The 18,744-nt window shown below is 33.0% G+C and overlaps 2 protein-coding genes across 2 annotated transcripts; both read right to left on the reverse strand.

Moving 5' to 3' along the window:
• Positions 1 to 279: 279 nt before the first annotated feature.
• Positions 280 to 870, reverse strand: LOC134697721 (uncharacterized). The gene has a single exon (XM_063560005.1). The coding sequence runs from the start codon at positions 868 to 870 to the stop codon at positions 280 to 282; it is 591 nt and encodes a 196-aa protein (XP_063416075.1).
• Positions 871 to 2,396: 1,526 nt separating this feature from the next.
• Positions 2,397 to 3,212, reverse strand: LOC134697723 (uncharacterized). The gene has a single exon (XM_063560006.1). It carries the CDS (start codon positions 3,210 to 3,212, stop codon positions 2,397 to 2,399), a length of 816 nt encoding a protein of 271 aa, XP_063416076.1.
• Between the last annotated feature and the right edge of the window lie 15,532 nt (positions 3,213 to 18,744).

The raw sequence follows: 18,744 nt of genomic DNA on the forward strand, positions 1-18,744 counted from the left end.
CTGCCTTGAAGGTTGTTGCATTATCGGACAACATAATGCTTGGTGTAGATCTCCGAGCGACAAATCTTTTGAAAGACTCCTCAGTTAAATCTGTGACTATCTCCAAGTGTATAGTTCGTGTAGCGGCGCAAGTGAATAAACAAATATATGTTTTGCTTAATTCGTTGTGTTTTCCTTTTGTATACAAAGCTCCAGTGAAATCGACGCCGGTTACTGAAAAAGGATAATCGTAGTTGACTCGATCTTTAGGAAGCGGTGGCGGATCGGGTGCGCTGTAAGTTAAGGCATTCCTGATATTTTAATGCATTGAACGCATTTACGAATTTGTGATTTTACGCACTGTCTTATTCTCAGTATCCAATATTTCTGTTGACTATATGCGATTGTACTGTTAAGTCCGGCATGTAAAGTCTTTGTATGTGCATCCATTACAATTAAGGACGTAAGACTGTGGTGTGTTGGCAATAACAACGGATATTTAGTACTATCCTTCACAGTTGCGTTTTGAATTCTCCCGGTACAACGTAGTAATCCATTTTTATCTGTATATAGTTTAAGTTGTCGAACTAGTGGCACTTTTTTCTGTGAAGATGAATTCAAGCTTTCAATTTCATCCTTAAATGTTTCCTGTTGTACTGTTACTATTAACACTTCTAATGCTTTACATCGCTCCTCAACACTGATAAAACCGATTGATCGTTTATTTCCTGAATTCCGTAAATTCTGTATAAAACGCATGACGTATGCTGTTACTCTAATTGCCTTTTCTAAAGAGCTGTATCGTTGTATATCTATACATGAAATTGTCTGTGTTAAAATTAAAGCATTTGTACTTTCGTCGTCTGTATTTTCATCACTAACAGTTACCATCGTGCTGCATTCTTTATTAATTTTCCTCGTCCATGTCGGCCAATTTTCACGATTTAAAATCCATTGTGGACCGTTCATCCATAAGCTGTTGTTATAAAGTTGTTTAGCGTAAATTCCGCGAGTTAAGTAATCAGCTGGATTGTTAGCTGTTGGACAATAATTCCATTCAGCATTCTCTGTTAATTTTCGTATTTCTTTAAGTCGATTTTCTACGAACGGTTTAAAAAATTTTGACGATTTAATCCAACTCAAAACAATTTGGCTATCGCTCCACATATACACATAAAATTGAGAATGGAAATGGGGAATGTGTCAAAGAGACAACAACCCGACCAAATAAAAAACAACAGCAGAAGGTCAGCAACAGGTCTTCAATGTAGCGAGAAATTCCCGCACCCGGAGGCGTCCTTAAGCTGGCCCCTAAACAAATATATACTAGTTCAGTGATAATGAACGCCATACTAATTTCCAAATTGTACACAAGAAACTAATATAAAAATAATACAAGACTAACAAAGGCCAGAGGCTCCTGACTTGGGACAGGCGCAAAAATGCGGCGGGGTTAAACATGTTTGTGAGATCTCAACCCTCCCCCTATACCTCTAACCAATGTAGAAAAATAAACGCATAACAATACGCACATTAAAATTCAGTTCAAGAGAAGTCCGAGTCTGATGTCAGAAGATGTAACATGTTCTGTTGTTATGACTTTAAGAAGATGTGTTGCTAATCTGGTGCCGATAAGCGCGCCCATTACAAAAATGTAGTTCTAAACGTGGTAATGAAATCGGTTTTACGGGTACTACTCTGTTTTTAGCCATGACGATGACCGATGAATTTGCTGTAACTAAGTAAGCACAAGCTCAGTATGCTAACTGACTGGCGTCTGTGAAAATATGTAGTGACGTTTTCTCGTTTATAACTCCTTCCGTTAACATTCGTGGAAATACTATTTTGGTAGCCTCCTCGATATCTAAAGCTATTACCTGCCATTTATTTCTCAGTTCGTCGGACAAACATTCATCCCAATCTAACTTTGCTTTCCATAAAGTCTGCATAAACAGCTTAGCTTTCACCGTAATTGGCGTGATTAATCCGAGGGGGTCGAAAATTCTAGACGATGTACGCAAAACCTCACGCTTTGTTAACATTTTGTCCTTTTCCATAAACTCAATCTGTTGAAATTTCAAATCGTCGGATTCCCTATCCCATCTCATGCCTAAAATTTTGACTATGTCGTCATTGTCGCAGATCTCGTCTCTTCCTGCGACGTTCTGTAATTCCGTACTATTAGAATTCCAAGACCGTAAGTTGAATCCTGCCTCTGACAATAATTTTCTTGACTCCGTGTAGAATTTCAAAAGTGATTGTTTATCTGTAAAACTGGTCAGAACGTTATCCACTTATTAATTTCTCTGTAACTCTGTTGATGTAGATGACGGATTGTCTCTAAAATGTTTCATTAGCGTGGCGCTTAACATGAATGGCGAGCAGGTGGCGCCGAAAAGTACAACCTTAAACCGGTATTAAGTAATCAAACGGCTTTCTGTGTCCATGGGATTTTCTAACCAATAAAATCTTGTGACATCTCTGTCATCAACATCTAATTCAATATGCAAAAATGCTTTTTCAATATCTGCTGTAACTGCATATTTGTACATTCTAAAGCGTAATAATATCTCCGTCAAATCAGTCATAATTGGTGGATATGTTGCTAGACAATCGTTAAGACAAGGACTACTGTCATTTGCTCTACAACTACAGTTATATACTATGCATATCGGGGTGGTGACTGAATCCTTTTTTACGGGATGATGCGGAATGTAATGAACCTTGTTTGTGCATGTACTTTCATCACATACCTTTTCAATGAATCCTCTTTGTTCTTGGTCTGTAATTATCTCACCATACTTTCGGAACATCTCGGGATCCTTCTTTAGTCGACGAATAACGCTTTCCGTTCTGCGTTTTGCGATGTCTTCATTTGTCGGTAGTTCTGGCGCATTCTCTCTCCATGGTAATTTCGTAATATACTTATCATTTTTCTTCGTAATAGAGGTTTGTAAGTAATCTTCAATTGATTCAGCTAGGTCTGGATCATTTTGTTCTTTAGCGTCAATTCCCAATGATTCAAGCTTCCAAAATTTTTCAAGATCGCACTCTTCTTGTTTGTGACATACTAGTATATTCATCATTGAGAAAGATGCATTACTGGTTCGTGTAGGGACAGGACCGGAAAGTAAATATCCAATTTTCGAGCTAACTGCGGTTGGACCGTTTCCACGCACTATTTTGTCTTGAACTATGTCCCAGTAGAAATCACCTCCAATTAATAAGGACATTTCAAATTGCTCTCCTTCTATGACTGGGTGTGCTAATTGTAGACCACGTAATTATGAAAACTTCTGCGTTATTCCTATGTTGTGAGTTTGAAGTGGTGAAGCAATGGTTGGTACAATTAAAACTTTAATAGGAATTAATTCTCCTTCGGTAGACTTAAGATTAATTGTTGTTTTGTCAAGATTTCTCACCTTTTTTGTATTACTTCCAAATGTAGCTATACTTAATTTTTCAGAACCTTCTTAACACGTGCATACATGTAGTTTGGAGTCGAACGATACTGAAGCGTATACAAGGTGCCTTTATCGTGTCTCAAACTTATCTGGTGCATTTTCAACGCGCTTGTATAGCGTATATATGACGTGCGTGTAGCGTGAAGTATACGCTTAGCACACGCTACAGCTGGATGACAGTTTTAATGATAAATCAAAACTACTTGGATGTATAGAGTTCAACAAGTGATTATCTTTGCATTTAGACGCACTTCAAACTTACGCAACGGTCGTTTAACGATTTTTTGCGTTCCTCTGGTGTGCAACTAACGTATACGGACTTTGTCAATTTTCTCTGTACGTCTGGTGAAAGCCCGGTCTATACGCCAATGTCTGCCGTATTAAAATTTGAAACCTGGTTCTGATTGTTAGCTATTATTCGTGTGTTTCTCTGTCATATATGCTATCCAATTTATTTGTATTATATTCCTATCATGTAATGTTGTCATTTTAATATTGCCATAAAAGCAGAAGGTTTGGCATGCCACAAAACTAGGTTCAATCCACCATTTTTTTTTTATTAACATGTCCTGTACCAAGTTAGTAAAATTGCCATTGTTATATCATAGATCGTTTCCTGTGGATGTTACATTTTAATGTTGTGTTTCTGTTGTTGGATAGTTCTCCTCTTATATTTGATGTGTTTCCCTCAGTTTTGGTTTGTAACCAGATTTGTTTTTTCTTCAATCGATTAATGAATTTAGAACAGCGGTATACTACTGTTGCCTTTATTTATGTTGGTTCTTACAAGATCTCTTTACGATACCAACCTTAAGCTTTGAAATTAGACACACCCTCATTCAATCAACTTTTTTAGCATTACATGTATTAACTGATATTCTATTTAAATTTGTAAATGAAAAAATCAAACATTATGATTTCTTTTTATCCCTTAGACAATATTTTTTTTCGAGACATCATACATTTCTATAAAACCTAACTTTTGTTAAGGAGTTTGCACCTTAATGATATCTTTCATATCATTAATTTCACAACTTAAATATCATATTTAGCTTTTTACATTATCTTAATTGTATATTGCTCCATCTTTTTAGCTCACCTGGCCCGAAGGGCCAAGTGAGCTTTTCTCATCACTTTGCGTCCGGCGTCCGGCGTCCGTCGTCGTCGTCCGTCGTCTTCGTCCTGCGTTAACTTTTACAAAAATCTTCTCCTCTGAAACTACTGGGCCAAATTTAACCAAACTTGGCCACAATCATCATTGGGGTATCTAGTTTGAAAATTGTGTCTGGTGACCCCGCCAACTAACCAAGATGGCCGCCATGGCTATAAATAGAACATAGGGGTAAAATGCAGTTTTTGGCTTATAACTCAAAAACCAAAGCATTTAGGGCAAATCTGACATGGGGTAATATTGTTAATCAGGTGAAGATCTATCTGCCCCGAAATTTTCAGATGAATCTGACATTCTGTTGTTAGGTTGCTGCCCCTGAATTGGTAATTTTAAGGAAATTTTGTTGTTTTTGGTTATTATCTTGAATATTATTTCAGATAGAGATAACTGTAAAGGCAATAATGTTCAGCAAAGTAAGATCTACAAATAAGTCAACATGACCAAAATGATCAGTTGACCACTTTAGGAGTTATTGCCCTTTATAGTCAATTTTTAACCATTTTTCGTAAATCTTAGTAATCTTTTAGAAAAATCTTCTCCTCTGAAACTGCTGGGCCAAATTATTTGAAACTTGGCCACAATCATCATTGGGGTATATAGTTTAAAAATTGTGTCCGGTGACCCCGCCAACTAACCAAGATGACCGCCATGGCTATAAATAGAACATAGGGGTAAAATGCAGTTTTTGGCTTATAACTCAAAAACCAAAGCATTTAGAGCAAATCTGACATTGGGTAAAATTGTTAATCAGGTGAAGATCTATCTGCCCTGCAATTTTCAGATGAATTAGACAACCTGTTTTGGGGTTGCGGCCCCTGAATTGGTAATTTGAAGGAAATTTTGCTGTTTTTGGTTATTATATTGAATATTATTATAGATATAGGTAAACTGTAAACTGCAATAATGTTCAGCAAGGTCAGATTCACAAATAAGTCAACATGACCAAAATGGTCAGTTGACCTCTTTAGGAGTTATTGCCCTTTAAAGTCAATTTTTAACCATTTTTTCGTAAATTTTATATATCTTTTACTAAAATCTTCTTCTCTGAAACTGCTGTGCCAAATTGATCCAAACTTGGCCACAATCATCTTTGGGGTTTTTTGTTTAAAAAATGTGTGGCGTGACCTGGCCATCAAACCAAGATGGCTGCCACGGCTAAAAATAGAACATAGGGGTAAAATGCAGTTTTTGGCTTATAACTCAAAAACCAAATAATTTAGAGAAAATCTGACATGAAGTAAAATTGTTAATCAGGTCAAGATCTATCTGCCCTGAAATTTTCAGATGAATTGGACAACCTGTTTTTTGGGTTGCGGCCCCTGAATTGGTAATTTTAAGGAAATTTTGCTGTTTTTGGTTATTATATTGAATATTATTATAGATATAGGTAAACTGTAAACAGCAATAATGTTCAGCAAAGTAAGATCTACAAATAAGTCAACATGAACGAAATGGTCAATTGACCCCTGTAGGAGTTATTGACCTTTGTAGTCAATTTTCAATCTGCTTCCTTTGTTTAATATTCACATAGACCAAGGTGAGCGACACAGGCTCTTTAGAGCCTCTAGTTTGACATTTGTGTCCAATTAATCGTGTCTTGTTGTAAAAAAAATATCTGAGTATCTTTGATAACCTGAAAAACTTTAATAAAAACTTGTATTCAGATGATGGCACAGATCATTATAATAGTTTTTTTTAGCAGATTTTAATTGTGCGTTAGATAGGAAACTAGAAAGGTCCCCTTCACACCAAAATAATGATAGCGGCTTAAATGAGTTGAAAAGTCTTCTATTGAATTTTAATTTAGATGATATATGGCGATCTAAATCTCCATTAAATCGACGGTATAATTTTCAAAGAGGCAATTCAAAATCACGATAATATTTTTTTTTAACGAAATTTTCCATTTAGTGATCATGACATACATGTAGTTACTTCAAAAATAAAATTATATGATTTTGAAAAAGGATTATGAATGTGGATCATGAATCTAAATACAATTAAGACTGATGAATTTTCAAATGCATTTGAAACGTTTTAAGAAAATTGGGTTAAAAGCAAGAACCGATTCAAAAGCATTCAAGAGTGGTGGAATGTTTATTTTTGACCATGGAAATTGGTCAAAACCTAAACCGTTTATCAAAACAAAATAATGTCATTGATTTAGAAACACAGCTTGAAAAATTGAAACTTCAATTAAAAGAATCAAATAAATCAGGTGACAAAATTTTAGAATTAGAAAATGAAATTAAGGAATATTATACTAAAAAAACAGTCTCCGTAAAAAATAGATTACGAACTAAATGGGCCGAAGACGGGGAGAAGTCTACAAAATACTTTTTTAATTTAGAAAAAAAATTGGGCAGAACAAACTATGGCAACTTGTAAAAACAGAAAAAAATGAGTATAAATGTGACATTGATTCAATCTTAAATGAACACGTAAAATTGATACTAAACTTTTTGCCACGGAAGCTAAGGGTGGGACAAAACAACGGACGAACAACTTTGTCAATTTATGGTAGACAAGGTAAGTAAGAAAGCTCAAGAAATGTTAGATAGAAATATAAATATCTCTGAAGTAGAAAAAGGTAGTAAAATTACTCAAACAAAACAAATTACCTGGCGAAGATGGTATAATATCAGAATTTTATGTTTTATACTGGGATATAATAAAAGGCGATTTCTTTAGTTTACTAAAAGTGATTTGTAATGATGCTTTATTGAGTAACTCTCAACATAAGGGGGTATTAACCTTATTGCATAAAGGAGGGGAAAGGGAAAATATAAAAAAGGGTGACCACTCACTTTACTAAATTTTGATTATTAAAATTATTTCAAAGAAGGACTTAAAATGGTATTGCCTAAAATTATTCATACCGATCAGAAAAGGTTTGTAAAAGGTAGAAATATAAGCGAGGCTATACAAATGAATCAGGACATTAGTAATAGTGAAAGTTCAATGATAAGTTAATATTGATATTAAAAGACCTCTTAACAAAAAGGGATGTTCAGTTCCCCGAGCCCGAGGTCTTTTAATGTCAATATTAACTTAACAATTGAACTTTTACTGCCTTACAAATCGTCAAAATTATAAGAAAAGTACACAAAAAGCACTTGCAGTAACCTTATTCCCCTAAACTGAGCGAGTCAAAATATGTTCAACTTAAATGATAGTTAAACAGTACTCAGACTGATATATACAATTAACAGTTTCTAAATTGAAATCAAAACGGACCGATTTAATGGCATAACATCATATAATTATTTTGATAAAAAAAAAATTAGCATCCAAATGCGAATAACACTAAATGATAGTTTTACAAAATGAGGGGATTTTATATTTTGTATCAAACTTTTCAAAATTACGATTTCTTATTTAATAAATCAGGCATGAACACCCTATACAGACCTCATTTGTAACTGACCAATGATTATTATGCCCAACAACTTCATGCTAAATATACTTGATGCTTTTGATCTGTAAGTAATCGTGAAATAGATTCGTAAAGATCAGATCTAAGAATACAGTAGGTAAACTCTTCCAACAATAAGTTTTTTAAACAGTTTGTTTCAGAACTTCTAATCGGACAGACCTAGATGCATACGTTCCTTCACAATATTCTTCTGGTAAATGTTCCTTTTGTATCTGATTTGGTACCCGAGCCCGAGGTCTTTTAATGTCAATATTAACTTAACAATTGAACTTTTACTGCCTTACAAATCGTCAAAATTATAAGAAAAGTACACAAAAAGCACTTGCAGTAACCTTATTCCCCTAAACTGAACGAGTCAAAATATGTTTTAACTTAAATGATAGTTAAACAGTACTCAGACTGATATATACAATTAACAGTTTCTAAATTGAAATCAAAACGGACCGATTTAATGGCATAACATCATATAATTATTTTGATAAAAAAAAAATTAGCATCCAAATGCGAATAACACTAAATGATAGTTTTACAAAATGAGGGGATTTTATATTTTGTATCAAACTTTTCAAAATTACGATTTCTTATTTAATAAATCAGGCATGAACACCCTATACAGACCTCATTTGTAACTGACCAATGATTATTATGCCCAACAACTTCATGCTAAATATACTTGATGCTTTTGATCTGTAAGTAATCGTGAAATAGATTCGTAAAGATCAGATCTAAGAATACAGTAGGTAAACTCTTCCAACAATAAGTTTTTTAAACAGTTTGTTTCAGAACTTCTAATCGGACAGACCTACATGTAGATGCATACGTTCCTTCACAATATTCTTCCGGTAAATGTTCCTATCGTATCTGATTTGGTTATTATCCTACATTACGTTACATGCAAATGCAAAATAAGTTTTGTCTATTCAGTCTAATTAATAAAAAGATCTTGCTGTATTTGAGGTTTTTTTTAAATAAAAAACTATGCATGCAAACTTCAATAAATAAAACCGTATTAAACTAGGTTTCACTGGACCGATTAAAACGTGTGAGGTGATATATATTCGCAAGTTCAATGCATTATATGAAAACAAACTATTTCCTCGATCTTGATATCTTTATCACTAAGAAACCTGAATACTAAAATTTATGATAAAAGGGATGATTTTTCATTTCCTATCGTTAATTATCCTTTTTTAGATGGTGACGTTCCCTTGTCACCATCTTACGGTGTTTATATATCTCAACTTGTACGATTCGCTCGTGTAACAATGTTTTAGATTTTAACGAGAGAAATTTATGTATTACTGAAAAATTATTACACCAGGGTTTTCGATATCACAAACTAGTCAAAACATTTACTAAATTTTATCATCGGTATAAAGACATCATTCGTAAATATAGCTCAACATGCAGACTTTTTATACGTTCAGGTATTTCACATCCAATTTTTTATGGAAATATTCTTTATAAAGCACAAAGGTGTCAGTATTCACCTCAGAAACTTACAAAACCTTTGAATAGACTTATTAAGAAGGGATATAATTACGATACTGTTGTCAAGTCATTAAAGATTGCATATTCTGGCGTTAATATTGAGTCACTGATAAGGTCTTTGCGTCGGAACTAAACACATTTATTCTAAAAACAGTTGTTGGCATGACACGGGTTATGTTCTTCTCATATATGTTATGATACTAAACCCCTAACGGGAAGGATTGTGCCTGATGTTCATATGATGAAATCATAATCTTTCAGTCAGTTTAATTGAAGTCTGGAGCTGGCATGTCAGTTAATTGATAGTAGTCTGTTGTTATTTATGTATTATTGTCATTTTGTTTATTTTCTTTGGTTACATCTTCTGACCTCAGACTCGTACTTCTCTTGAACTGAATTTTAATGTGCGTATTGTTATGCGTTTACTTTTCTCCATTGGTTAGAGGTATAGGGGGAGGGTTGAGATCTCACAAACATGTTAAACCCCGCCGCATTTTTGCGCCTGTCCCAAGTCAGGAGCCTCTGGCCTTTGTTAGTCTTGTATTATTTTAATTTTAGTTTCTTGTGTACAATTTGGAAATTAGTATGGCGTTCTTATCACTAAACTAGTATATATTTGTTTAGGGGCCAGCTGAAGGACGCCTCCGGGTGCGGGAATTTCTCGCTACATTGAAGACCTGTTGGTGACCTTCTGCTGTTGTTGTTTTTTTTTTGTTTTTTTTATTTGGTCGGGTTGTTGTCTCTTTGATACATTCCCCATTTCCATTCTCAATTTTATTTCATTTAGTCGTCCGTTATTCCCTTTTCATGACTAAATAAAGCAAAAACATCTAAAAAAAACTTTTATCTTTCTTAGTTTTATTCTTACCTGGCAAAAACATTCATATGTTATAAATCGTATTAAAACAGTAGATAAAAACCGTAGTAAAAAAATATTTAAAACTTTTTTAATAAGCAGTCAGTTATGTGATAAACTGAGAGAAACCAAGGAGCCCCCCCCCCCCCCGCCAAAAAAAACCCCAAAAATAACCCAAAACAAACAAAACAAAAAAAAAACTATTTTAATGGGAATTGTATACGTAAATAAGTTATAGCATTTTAGAAGTTCTTGTCTTTGTGTGCGATGTACTAGTACAGATAGATCAATTGAGTTGTTTGATTGTTGTTTGCTTTGCGTCCAGTAGCAAATATTTCATCCATGTTTATGACTATAACACATACATTTTAAATACAATAGAAAGGTCGTACAATAGGAGGTCGACAGTGAGGTCAGATGTGAAACTTTAAAACATCACTGGAAAATGAGGTACGTGTAAATTAAATAAGGGCAGAAATTTTGACTTTAAAATGCTGGCAATATTTGGACCACTCGAATAAAAGGTGCAAGAGTTTTTAATTTTCCGAGAGCGTTGATCCATAAATTCCACCCTGAAGTCGATCATCCATGTTTCCGTGTAGTTTAAAATATCATTTCATGCATCTAATTTAGGTTAAATACTTTTATCTAGCTTTAGTAACTGTGATAATTCTGTGAAACTGTATTGTGTATTGTACTTTAGTTTTTGGTACGATATTCTATACTACCGACCCCTACCGCTCTCTTGGTTGGTCTCGTGTGGGTGCGTCTCGCATCGAGAGCGGTAGGTGATTTGTTCCCTCGAATCCCGAACGGTTCAAACAAAGACGTTTATTAAATTGGTATTATATTTCAACGCTAAACACATGAATTCATAGACTAAGAGCACAGACTGGCCGACCCAGCATGTCAGTCCAGTAAAAACGGGGTTAATAGTCTTATTATATTTACATGTAATATAATCGTCCTGAATATCAATTTTATTTGCCGCTGGTCGTCATCCATTATCATTATATATTTTACCGTTTTATTATACGGTGAAGGGTTTTTCTTTTACTGGTTTACATTCCATTTTCTTAAATTGTCACGATATAATTAAATCAAATGTGCCTTTTCGGATATATAATATTTGACGGTAAATATTATTGAATTAACTCCGTATAACTATTATTTAGTCATGGGTCGGTTTTGAGCTTATTATTCTGCATACGCATCTTTCTATAAAAAAAAGACCGAATAGTAATTCCTAATATTTGTATTTATCTGTGTCTTTGGGTTGCTGTCGCATTAATGTATACCTTTATCTCCTTTTATTCAAAACCAAATGATTCGCTTGGGTATAGAAATATTGACATCTCTGGACCTCCCCCGTCCCACAGTATACCCTTGGAAAAAGGGTGGGTTCATTTGGCTTTTTGGTTATATAAATACGCAGCTTTGTCCGATCAAAATATGATAGGAATATATATCCTGGTGCAGTGAAAATTTCACGCTATCTTTACCTAAAAAAACATTAGAGGGGAAGACGAGCTACGCACGAGTTGAATGATTGAAATGTGTAAACAACAAGAAAGTTCAGCTAAATCTTTTCAAATAAGTCGCATGGCTGATTTTAACAACATTTTTTGTGACTTTTGCTAGCTTAGAACAATAGTAGATGAAAAAATTATAACAAAACCGAACAGCAAGACACTATAAAAAATGAAACGCCGAAAATAAGTTGAATCTTTTTATAAATTGTTGTCAACCTTCTTTTATCATTTTTCTTTTGCTTTTATGACAAATATTATACCAGTCTGAGATATAGATAAACTTGAAACAGCAAATGTTGTCACCTAGACGGAGACAGCCGTCATTGTACGCTTCCATACATGAGTAATTGCCACGCATTGAAGATTGTTTTTCAGTTCTAATCCCTACCCTTTTAGTTTTGCTGGAAATTATACAATGTAAACCCTGATGTGTACTACGACAACGTTTTTTTATGTTGAAAAAAAGATAAAATGCAAAGAGAAAATTGATGGAAGAAGTGCTAAGATATACGCATAAAAATTCAAATGTAAATAATAATGAAATATATAAAAATTGGAAAACTGTTTGTGACTATAATCAACTGAGGACAAATGGTTATACATCACAAAATGAAGCTGATTAATTAATTGCTCCTTTTTGTCCAGTGGCAAATATGTCATGCATATTCACAACTAGATTCAAAGTGGATCAATTTGAAGGAAATGCTTAAGCAAACAAATTTAGAATGGCACTTTTTACAATATGGCAGAGCGTTCGCTAGAGGTAAAACATATGCCGTAATAGAATAGATTTCAACCATAATGATCGAACTCGTAAGTTTAGCTTTTTTTCTCCACGATAGACGAATGTCATGAACAAAACGTCATTAATTTACAATCAATAACGGCCACTATAAGTAAATGAGATATGGAGTTTTTTTTTATAAATAAATTCCTATTGCAGCCAACATCTCCCGGTTCGGCACAGGTTATTATTTTCACTAATATTGCCTGATTATTGAACAAAATTACTTTGAATCAAACAAATTTGTAAATCTGTGTTGTCTTTAATGTCGTATATTTACTTTTATAGTGAAAGACAACTGTGAATACCGTGTGGCATCCACCCTCTATTACCCTACCGCAGAATTACTAACTCAGGTGTTGGCTCACCATATTTAAATTCTTAAACTGTAAATTAAGGTATTTTGCTGGGCGTTATTTCGTACCCCCTGTTTTGAAGAGGGCGTATTTAATTAGTCCTGCCCGATTAACTTTAAGTAAATTGAACCTCAACTTAAAGACCTACACCGGGTAAATAAGTTCGAGTTACAATAAGTAGACAATAGAAATCTTTTGTGAAATGAGATCGTCCCAGGTTTCTTAGATAATTATTTTACGTTGAATAACAATGAAAAATGCACGAGAAGGTTTGTAATAGAATATATTGGCAACAAAGATGATGAAGGAATTATATTACTTTTGGGTCAACAAAAAGCGTTTGATAAGGTTAAATGAGAATGAATAGATTTTGTATTGGAGAAATTTTAATTTGGCGGGAAATTTAGAGCATGGATAAAGATGCCAGTGGCGGATTCAGGGGGGGGGGGGCGTACAGGGCGTACGCCCCCCCTTTGCTCGGACTTTTTTTTTTTTTTTTTGTAAATTATTTATCACACTAGACTTCGTGAACTTTGCCATTTCCCGAGTATTTAATTTTTATACGACAATTCTTTACTTATAAAGATATTTTTCGGTGGTATTTACTGATTGTCAAAGGCATGTGATTTGCTAAGCTGGAGTTGACCATTGCGTTGAAAAAACTGCACACGACGGTCATTTTGAAATTAAAATTACAGTAATAAACATTGCGTGTCTGACTTGAATGTCTGTTTCGCCGGACTTATATATATTGAATATTTTGTAACCTGCCTACTGGGTGTGACCTTTATGTCTCCATTTGTCGACCATCAGTCTAAATTCGTTGCCATTTCAGACACTTTCGTAATCTTTGGGGGATTTGGAACCCCTCACTTCCGTTCTCTAAGTTATGTTGGGTGAAACATATCAATCAAACATTTTGATAAAAACTGCTTGTTTGTCTTTTTTAACTCGTGTTGGTCGTATTGTAAATTTCATCGAATGTCCATGTCCATAAAAAAATGTCCAACCCTTATACTTTTAATACAACAACTATAAAATATACATGCCCCAAGCCAGGAACCGTTTAAATTGTGCATATTACACTTATTTTATGTTTTTTAGCCGCCGGAAAAAAGGTCCCAAAAAATTTTCGCCTCGCTCCGCTCGGCAACATTTTTAGTATTCGCCCCCCCCCCCTTTACAAAATCCTGGATCCGCCCCTGAATGCTATTATACAATGCTACTACGTGTATCAAAACTAACTACCAGGAGCAGGAGGGAACTTTATACAAACCAAATTATGTATGTTTGCAGATGACACCCAGGTATTTAATAGAAATGAAAAATCTTTAGAAAATACTTTTAAAATTTTGTCCTTATACGAAAAAGCTTCAGGTTTTATAATAAACTATGACAAAACAAAAAGCTTACTATAAGGGGCTTCTAAAAAATAATCAAATGGATTACAGGCAATGTTAAATCGTTAAGGTGTGCAATGGTTATGAAATAGATGACGATGATATTTGGAGAAAAATAATAGAAAAAGTTAAAAATTGTATACATGTATGGAAAGTAGGAAGCTTAAAATTAAAGGTAAAACTCTTCTAATAAAAAATAGGATACTTTCTCTTTGTTTTAACGAGGGCGAAATTCGAGGAATTCTGGTAAAGAGATAAATATTATAATTTGGACCTTTATATGGGACATATGGGGTTTAGATATGAACCAACTACCACAAATTTATCAGAAAATTATGAATATGTGGCCAGGATTCATTCAAAATGTTGAAACACCTGCATATAATAATACTATTTTAAATGCGAGGATATTTGGAAACTCTTCTATTCGTTTCAAAAATAAACCATAGTTCTATTCTTCTTTTTTAAACAGCGGAATCACAAATATCCAGGACATTAGTAATTAAGAAACTACAGATTTTATTAGCTGTAATGAAATTTATAGGAAGCTGATTGATCGGAGAAATTGTATTTCCGAATTTTCAACAGGCAATTCCTTGAGATTTTGTGCAAATTTTGAAATCTTGCGGAAAACGGAATTGGCATTGTGAATCTTAATTAAAGATATCAAATGACTTTGATATCATTAATTTTAACAACCGAAAAATCAAACCATTAAAGTTAAAACTATATTCGTACAGTTTTAAAAAAAAATGTATCTCCAAAATGTCAAAAAAACAAATATACCTTCAAGTTGGGAAAATATATATATGTGGTCGGGATTAAAATATTTGAAAATTGAAAATAAAGTAAAAGAATTCCAATGGAGACCCTTGCACAAAATGTTATATACTGAAGAAAGATTATAACAATGAAGATTTTAAATGGAAAATGCCACATTTGTCAAAATGACAGTAATATAGAAACCCTGCAAACACTTTTTTTTCAGTTGTAGTACATGTACATCCCAGTTAATTTTACAAAAACCTCCAAGAAATACTTATCAAATCAAACATAGGAATAAATAATTGTTTTAGTGAGAAGGACGTTCTATTGGGTAAAAACATGGGAGAACTGAAATATGATAATTTTTTAAACATAATTATCATATATTTTAAATGGACACTATGGAAAATAAGGAATTCAGCAAAATTTAACAAAACGCCTAAAACACCACAAGATATTCATAAAATCTGGAAACAAAACTTGAAAATTATTCTAAAATGTGTTCTTCTTTTGAAAGGCGTTAATATCATTGATAAGACAAAATTGGAGTCTGTAATAATGAAAATTTAGACATTAAATATTATAGTACAATAAAGCTTGAGTCAAAGTGCATATTTCATGGTTTATTGTATTAATGTATACCAACATAAAACAAAATGATAAGAACGTATTAGCCTATCATGTTTATTGTAGTAAAGGCACATCTTGTATGTGGGTATCTTATAATTATTTACTTACTATTTTGAAATTAATATATATAACTGTTAGATGCTTCTAACATTATATGGATATATTTTTTACACTTAGTGTAAATCCAAGGTGAAAAGTGGACTACTTTTTTGTATTGCCTTCTATTTCCCCTGGATAGATGGTTTCATTTTATTTTGTAAACAAGGTCCCTTAGCCTGATCCTGGACGACTTTGGTAATAGTACACAGAAAATATTTAGGAATAAAATGTTTATATGTCTTACAAAAAAACACAAAAAAAACCCCAAACAACACCAAATGGCACCATTTTGTAGAAAAAGTATTTAACTATATAATTACAAATCATCTAACTGTCTAAATGTTTTAACTCTACTTACAAAATAAAACAAAAACAAACATGTTTAGATATAACTTAGTTGTATAAATGTCTTTCTGAAAAGAAAGTTTATATGTTAAAGAGAGGTAACAGTTACCAATGGGATATTCGAACTCGTTTCACGAATATAAAGTGACAAAATAAGAAATAGAAAAAAAACCCAACATTTTCAACATCTTCTCATGATGGAGACATATTCTGTCAATCAATTGAAATGAGTTCTGAAGCTGGCATATCAGTTACTGCTAACAGTCGTTTGTTGATGAATGTATTTTTTAAGAAATAATTATATCATGCCACGCTCTATGTTCATTTTCACATGGATAGGCATTATATTTGTCAATATCTTAATCCCGAGCGTTAACGACGTGTTCAATGTTTACAAATATGACATGATAGAATCATTGCGATTCTTATAGAAAAACGTTAACGAATGTCAGCAGTTTCACGCTAAATGATGTACATATACATTTAAACTTACTTTTAGATAGATTTTTACGTAATAAAAAGGAAAGCAAAACCAGCACAAATGTCAATTTTGACGTTACAATTTCAATTCACCAGGAGATTTCTTACTTTGGGAACATGACCCTTCCCTGCATATCCTTTCATGGTTACTATTTTTCAACATCTACACCCTGAACTACAGTTATTTTTGATAGCACGATTTGTGCAAAAACAATACAACCTTTTTATTGCTATTTGTTTAATATACAAAAATAAACCTATTAAGATTCAAATCTCGTAACCATATATCAATCACTGCCTTTAAACGATATATTGTTTTCTCGTCATGATGTCCATGTTGAGATGAAAAACCCTAGTAATATCATTATTATTGTAAAGGTTTTTAAAATCAACTCTGATTAACTCTAATTTAAAATTGCGATACTTTCGATACTGAGGTGCGTTTTTTGAATGTTTCGTACTAGATAAACTTATCGCATATACCAGTATTAAAGTTAGCATTTAAGCAAGCCGTGCGTATCGTCTACAACGGACACATTGATGACTCATCAGAAGTGTCTTTTAGCGATAAAGTTCATTTTTGTTTTACATGTTAATAGAACGATTTTTTTGCTTGTTTAACTCTTTTTGTTATTTAAAATAGCACGTGTTTCTAAAATAGTCAGCATGAATCTGATCAATACGTTTTTTTTAACTTTGTAGATACTGTTGGGTAGGAGTTACAGATTATGATGCCGATCATACTTACACATGGGAGAATGGTACCACTATACATCAGACAAGTCTATACTTTAACAGTAAGCATCGTTTAATTTAAACTTAATTAGAATATTATTATTATGATAATTATTTAAGTTGTTGTTTGTTTTAAAATTGTTGTTGTCTTAATAGAAGAAGTAGGAGTTGATGTTAAAACTGTAAAAAAATAATTTGTTTGATTGATTGTTATATTGTACGTATACATGTATTGTTATCAGGAAAACTGTTTTAGACTAGAGTAGTTTAATGTTTTAAAGAAATATGAAGCCTTCAATTCGAGATTGTCTATATAATGCAGAAGATGGAAAACATATAGCTACATTGAATGATTAAAGAAATGGACCAAGTAAAAAAATATACAATAAATCGAAAATGAAAAGAAATAAAGTCAGCTGAAACCGAAGTTGTCGATCTTATAACATGTTCAAAATTAACACCCATGTATAACAATGTAGGAAAAAATGCCGATGTATGATGTCTTTGTGTTTTTATGACGCACAATGTGTGGTTATAAGTGACTACTAAGTGAAGTAAATCGTTGTAATGTTATGATGACCACAAGTAGAGAAAGTGTGGTATATTTGTAGTGAGTCGATCTTATATTGAAAACTTTATTTTAAAGACCTTGTTCACACGATATGATAGAATCAATATAATAGATCATAATTGAGTACTGAGTTTAAAAGTGCAAAATCAAAACATTAATTATTGTGTGCTCACTTCGAAATTACATCTACATGTAGGTCAACTTTGCCCCAGAGAGTTGGAACGTACATTTCTCAATTTTATTAACTAAACATTGCACACATGTTTGTGCTGGTAATTTCAATTGTGAATTATAAAAAAGAGTTAAAGATACCATCGGGACTTACCAGTAGAATTATCGAAAGAAATGAATCTAAAGCATAATATATTTATATACTAGTCAACAGAAGAAACGATACACGGCTTTGAAATAAAATTCATCAAAAAGATTGGTCCAATGAACGGAAAACTTTATCTTTAATTAGAAAAAAAGTCTTGTATCAAACTTTTGTTGACTAGTATATTTTTATAAATTGCTGCATATAGAGAACAAGAGGGACTAGAAAAGCCTGAATATCACACATGGAAATCACGTAGTGACCTATTGTTAATGTTTATCATATTTAGTCTGACCGAAATCATGGTTTGAGGATTTATATTGAAACCCAACCG

This window comes from Mytilus trossulus, chromosome 14, assembly GCF_036588685.1.
Source record: "Mytilus trossulus isolate FHL-02 chromosome 14, PNRI_Mtr1.1.1.hap1, whole genome shotgun sequence".
Lineage (NCBI taxonomy): Eukaryota > Metazoa > Mollusca > Bivalvia > Mytilida > Mytilidae > Mytilus > Mytilus trossulus.

Bases quoted from the DNA above. Each gene is read 5' to 3' on its own strand.
- LOC134697721 (XM_063560005.1), bottom strand. From the start codon at position 870: ATGGTAACTGTTAGTGATGAAAATACAGACGACGAAAGTACAAATGCT.
- LOC134697723 (XM_063560006.1), bottom strand. From the start codon at position 3,212: ATGTCCTTATTAATTGGAGGTGATTTCTACTGGGACATAGTTCAAGAC.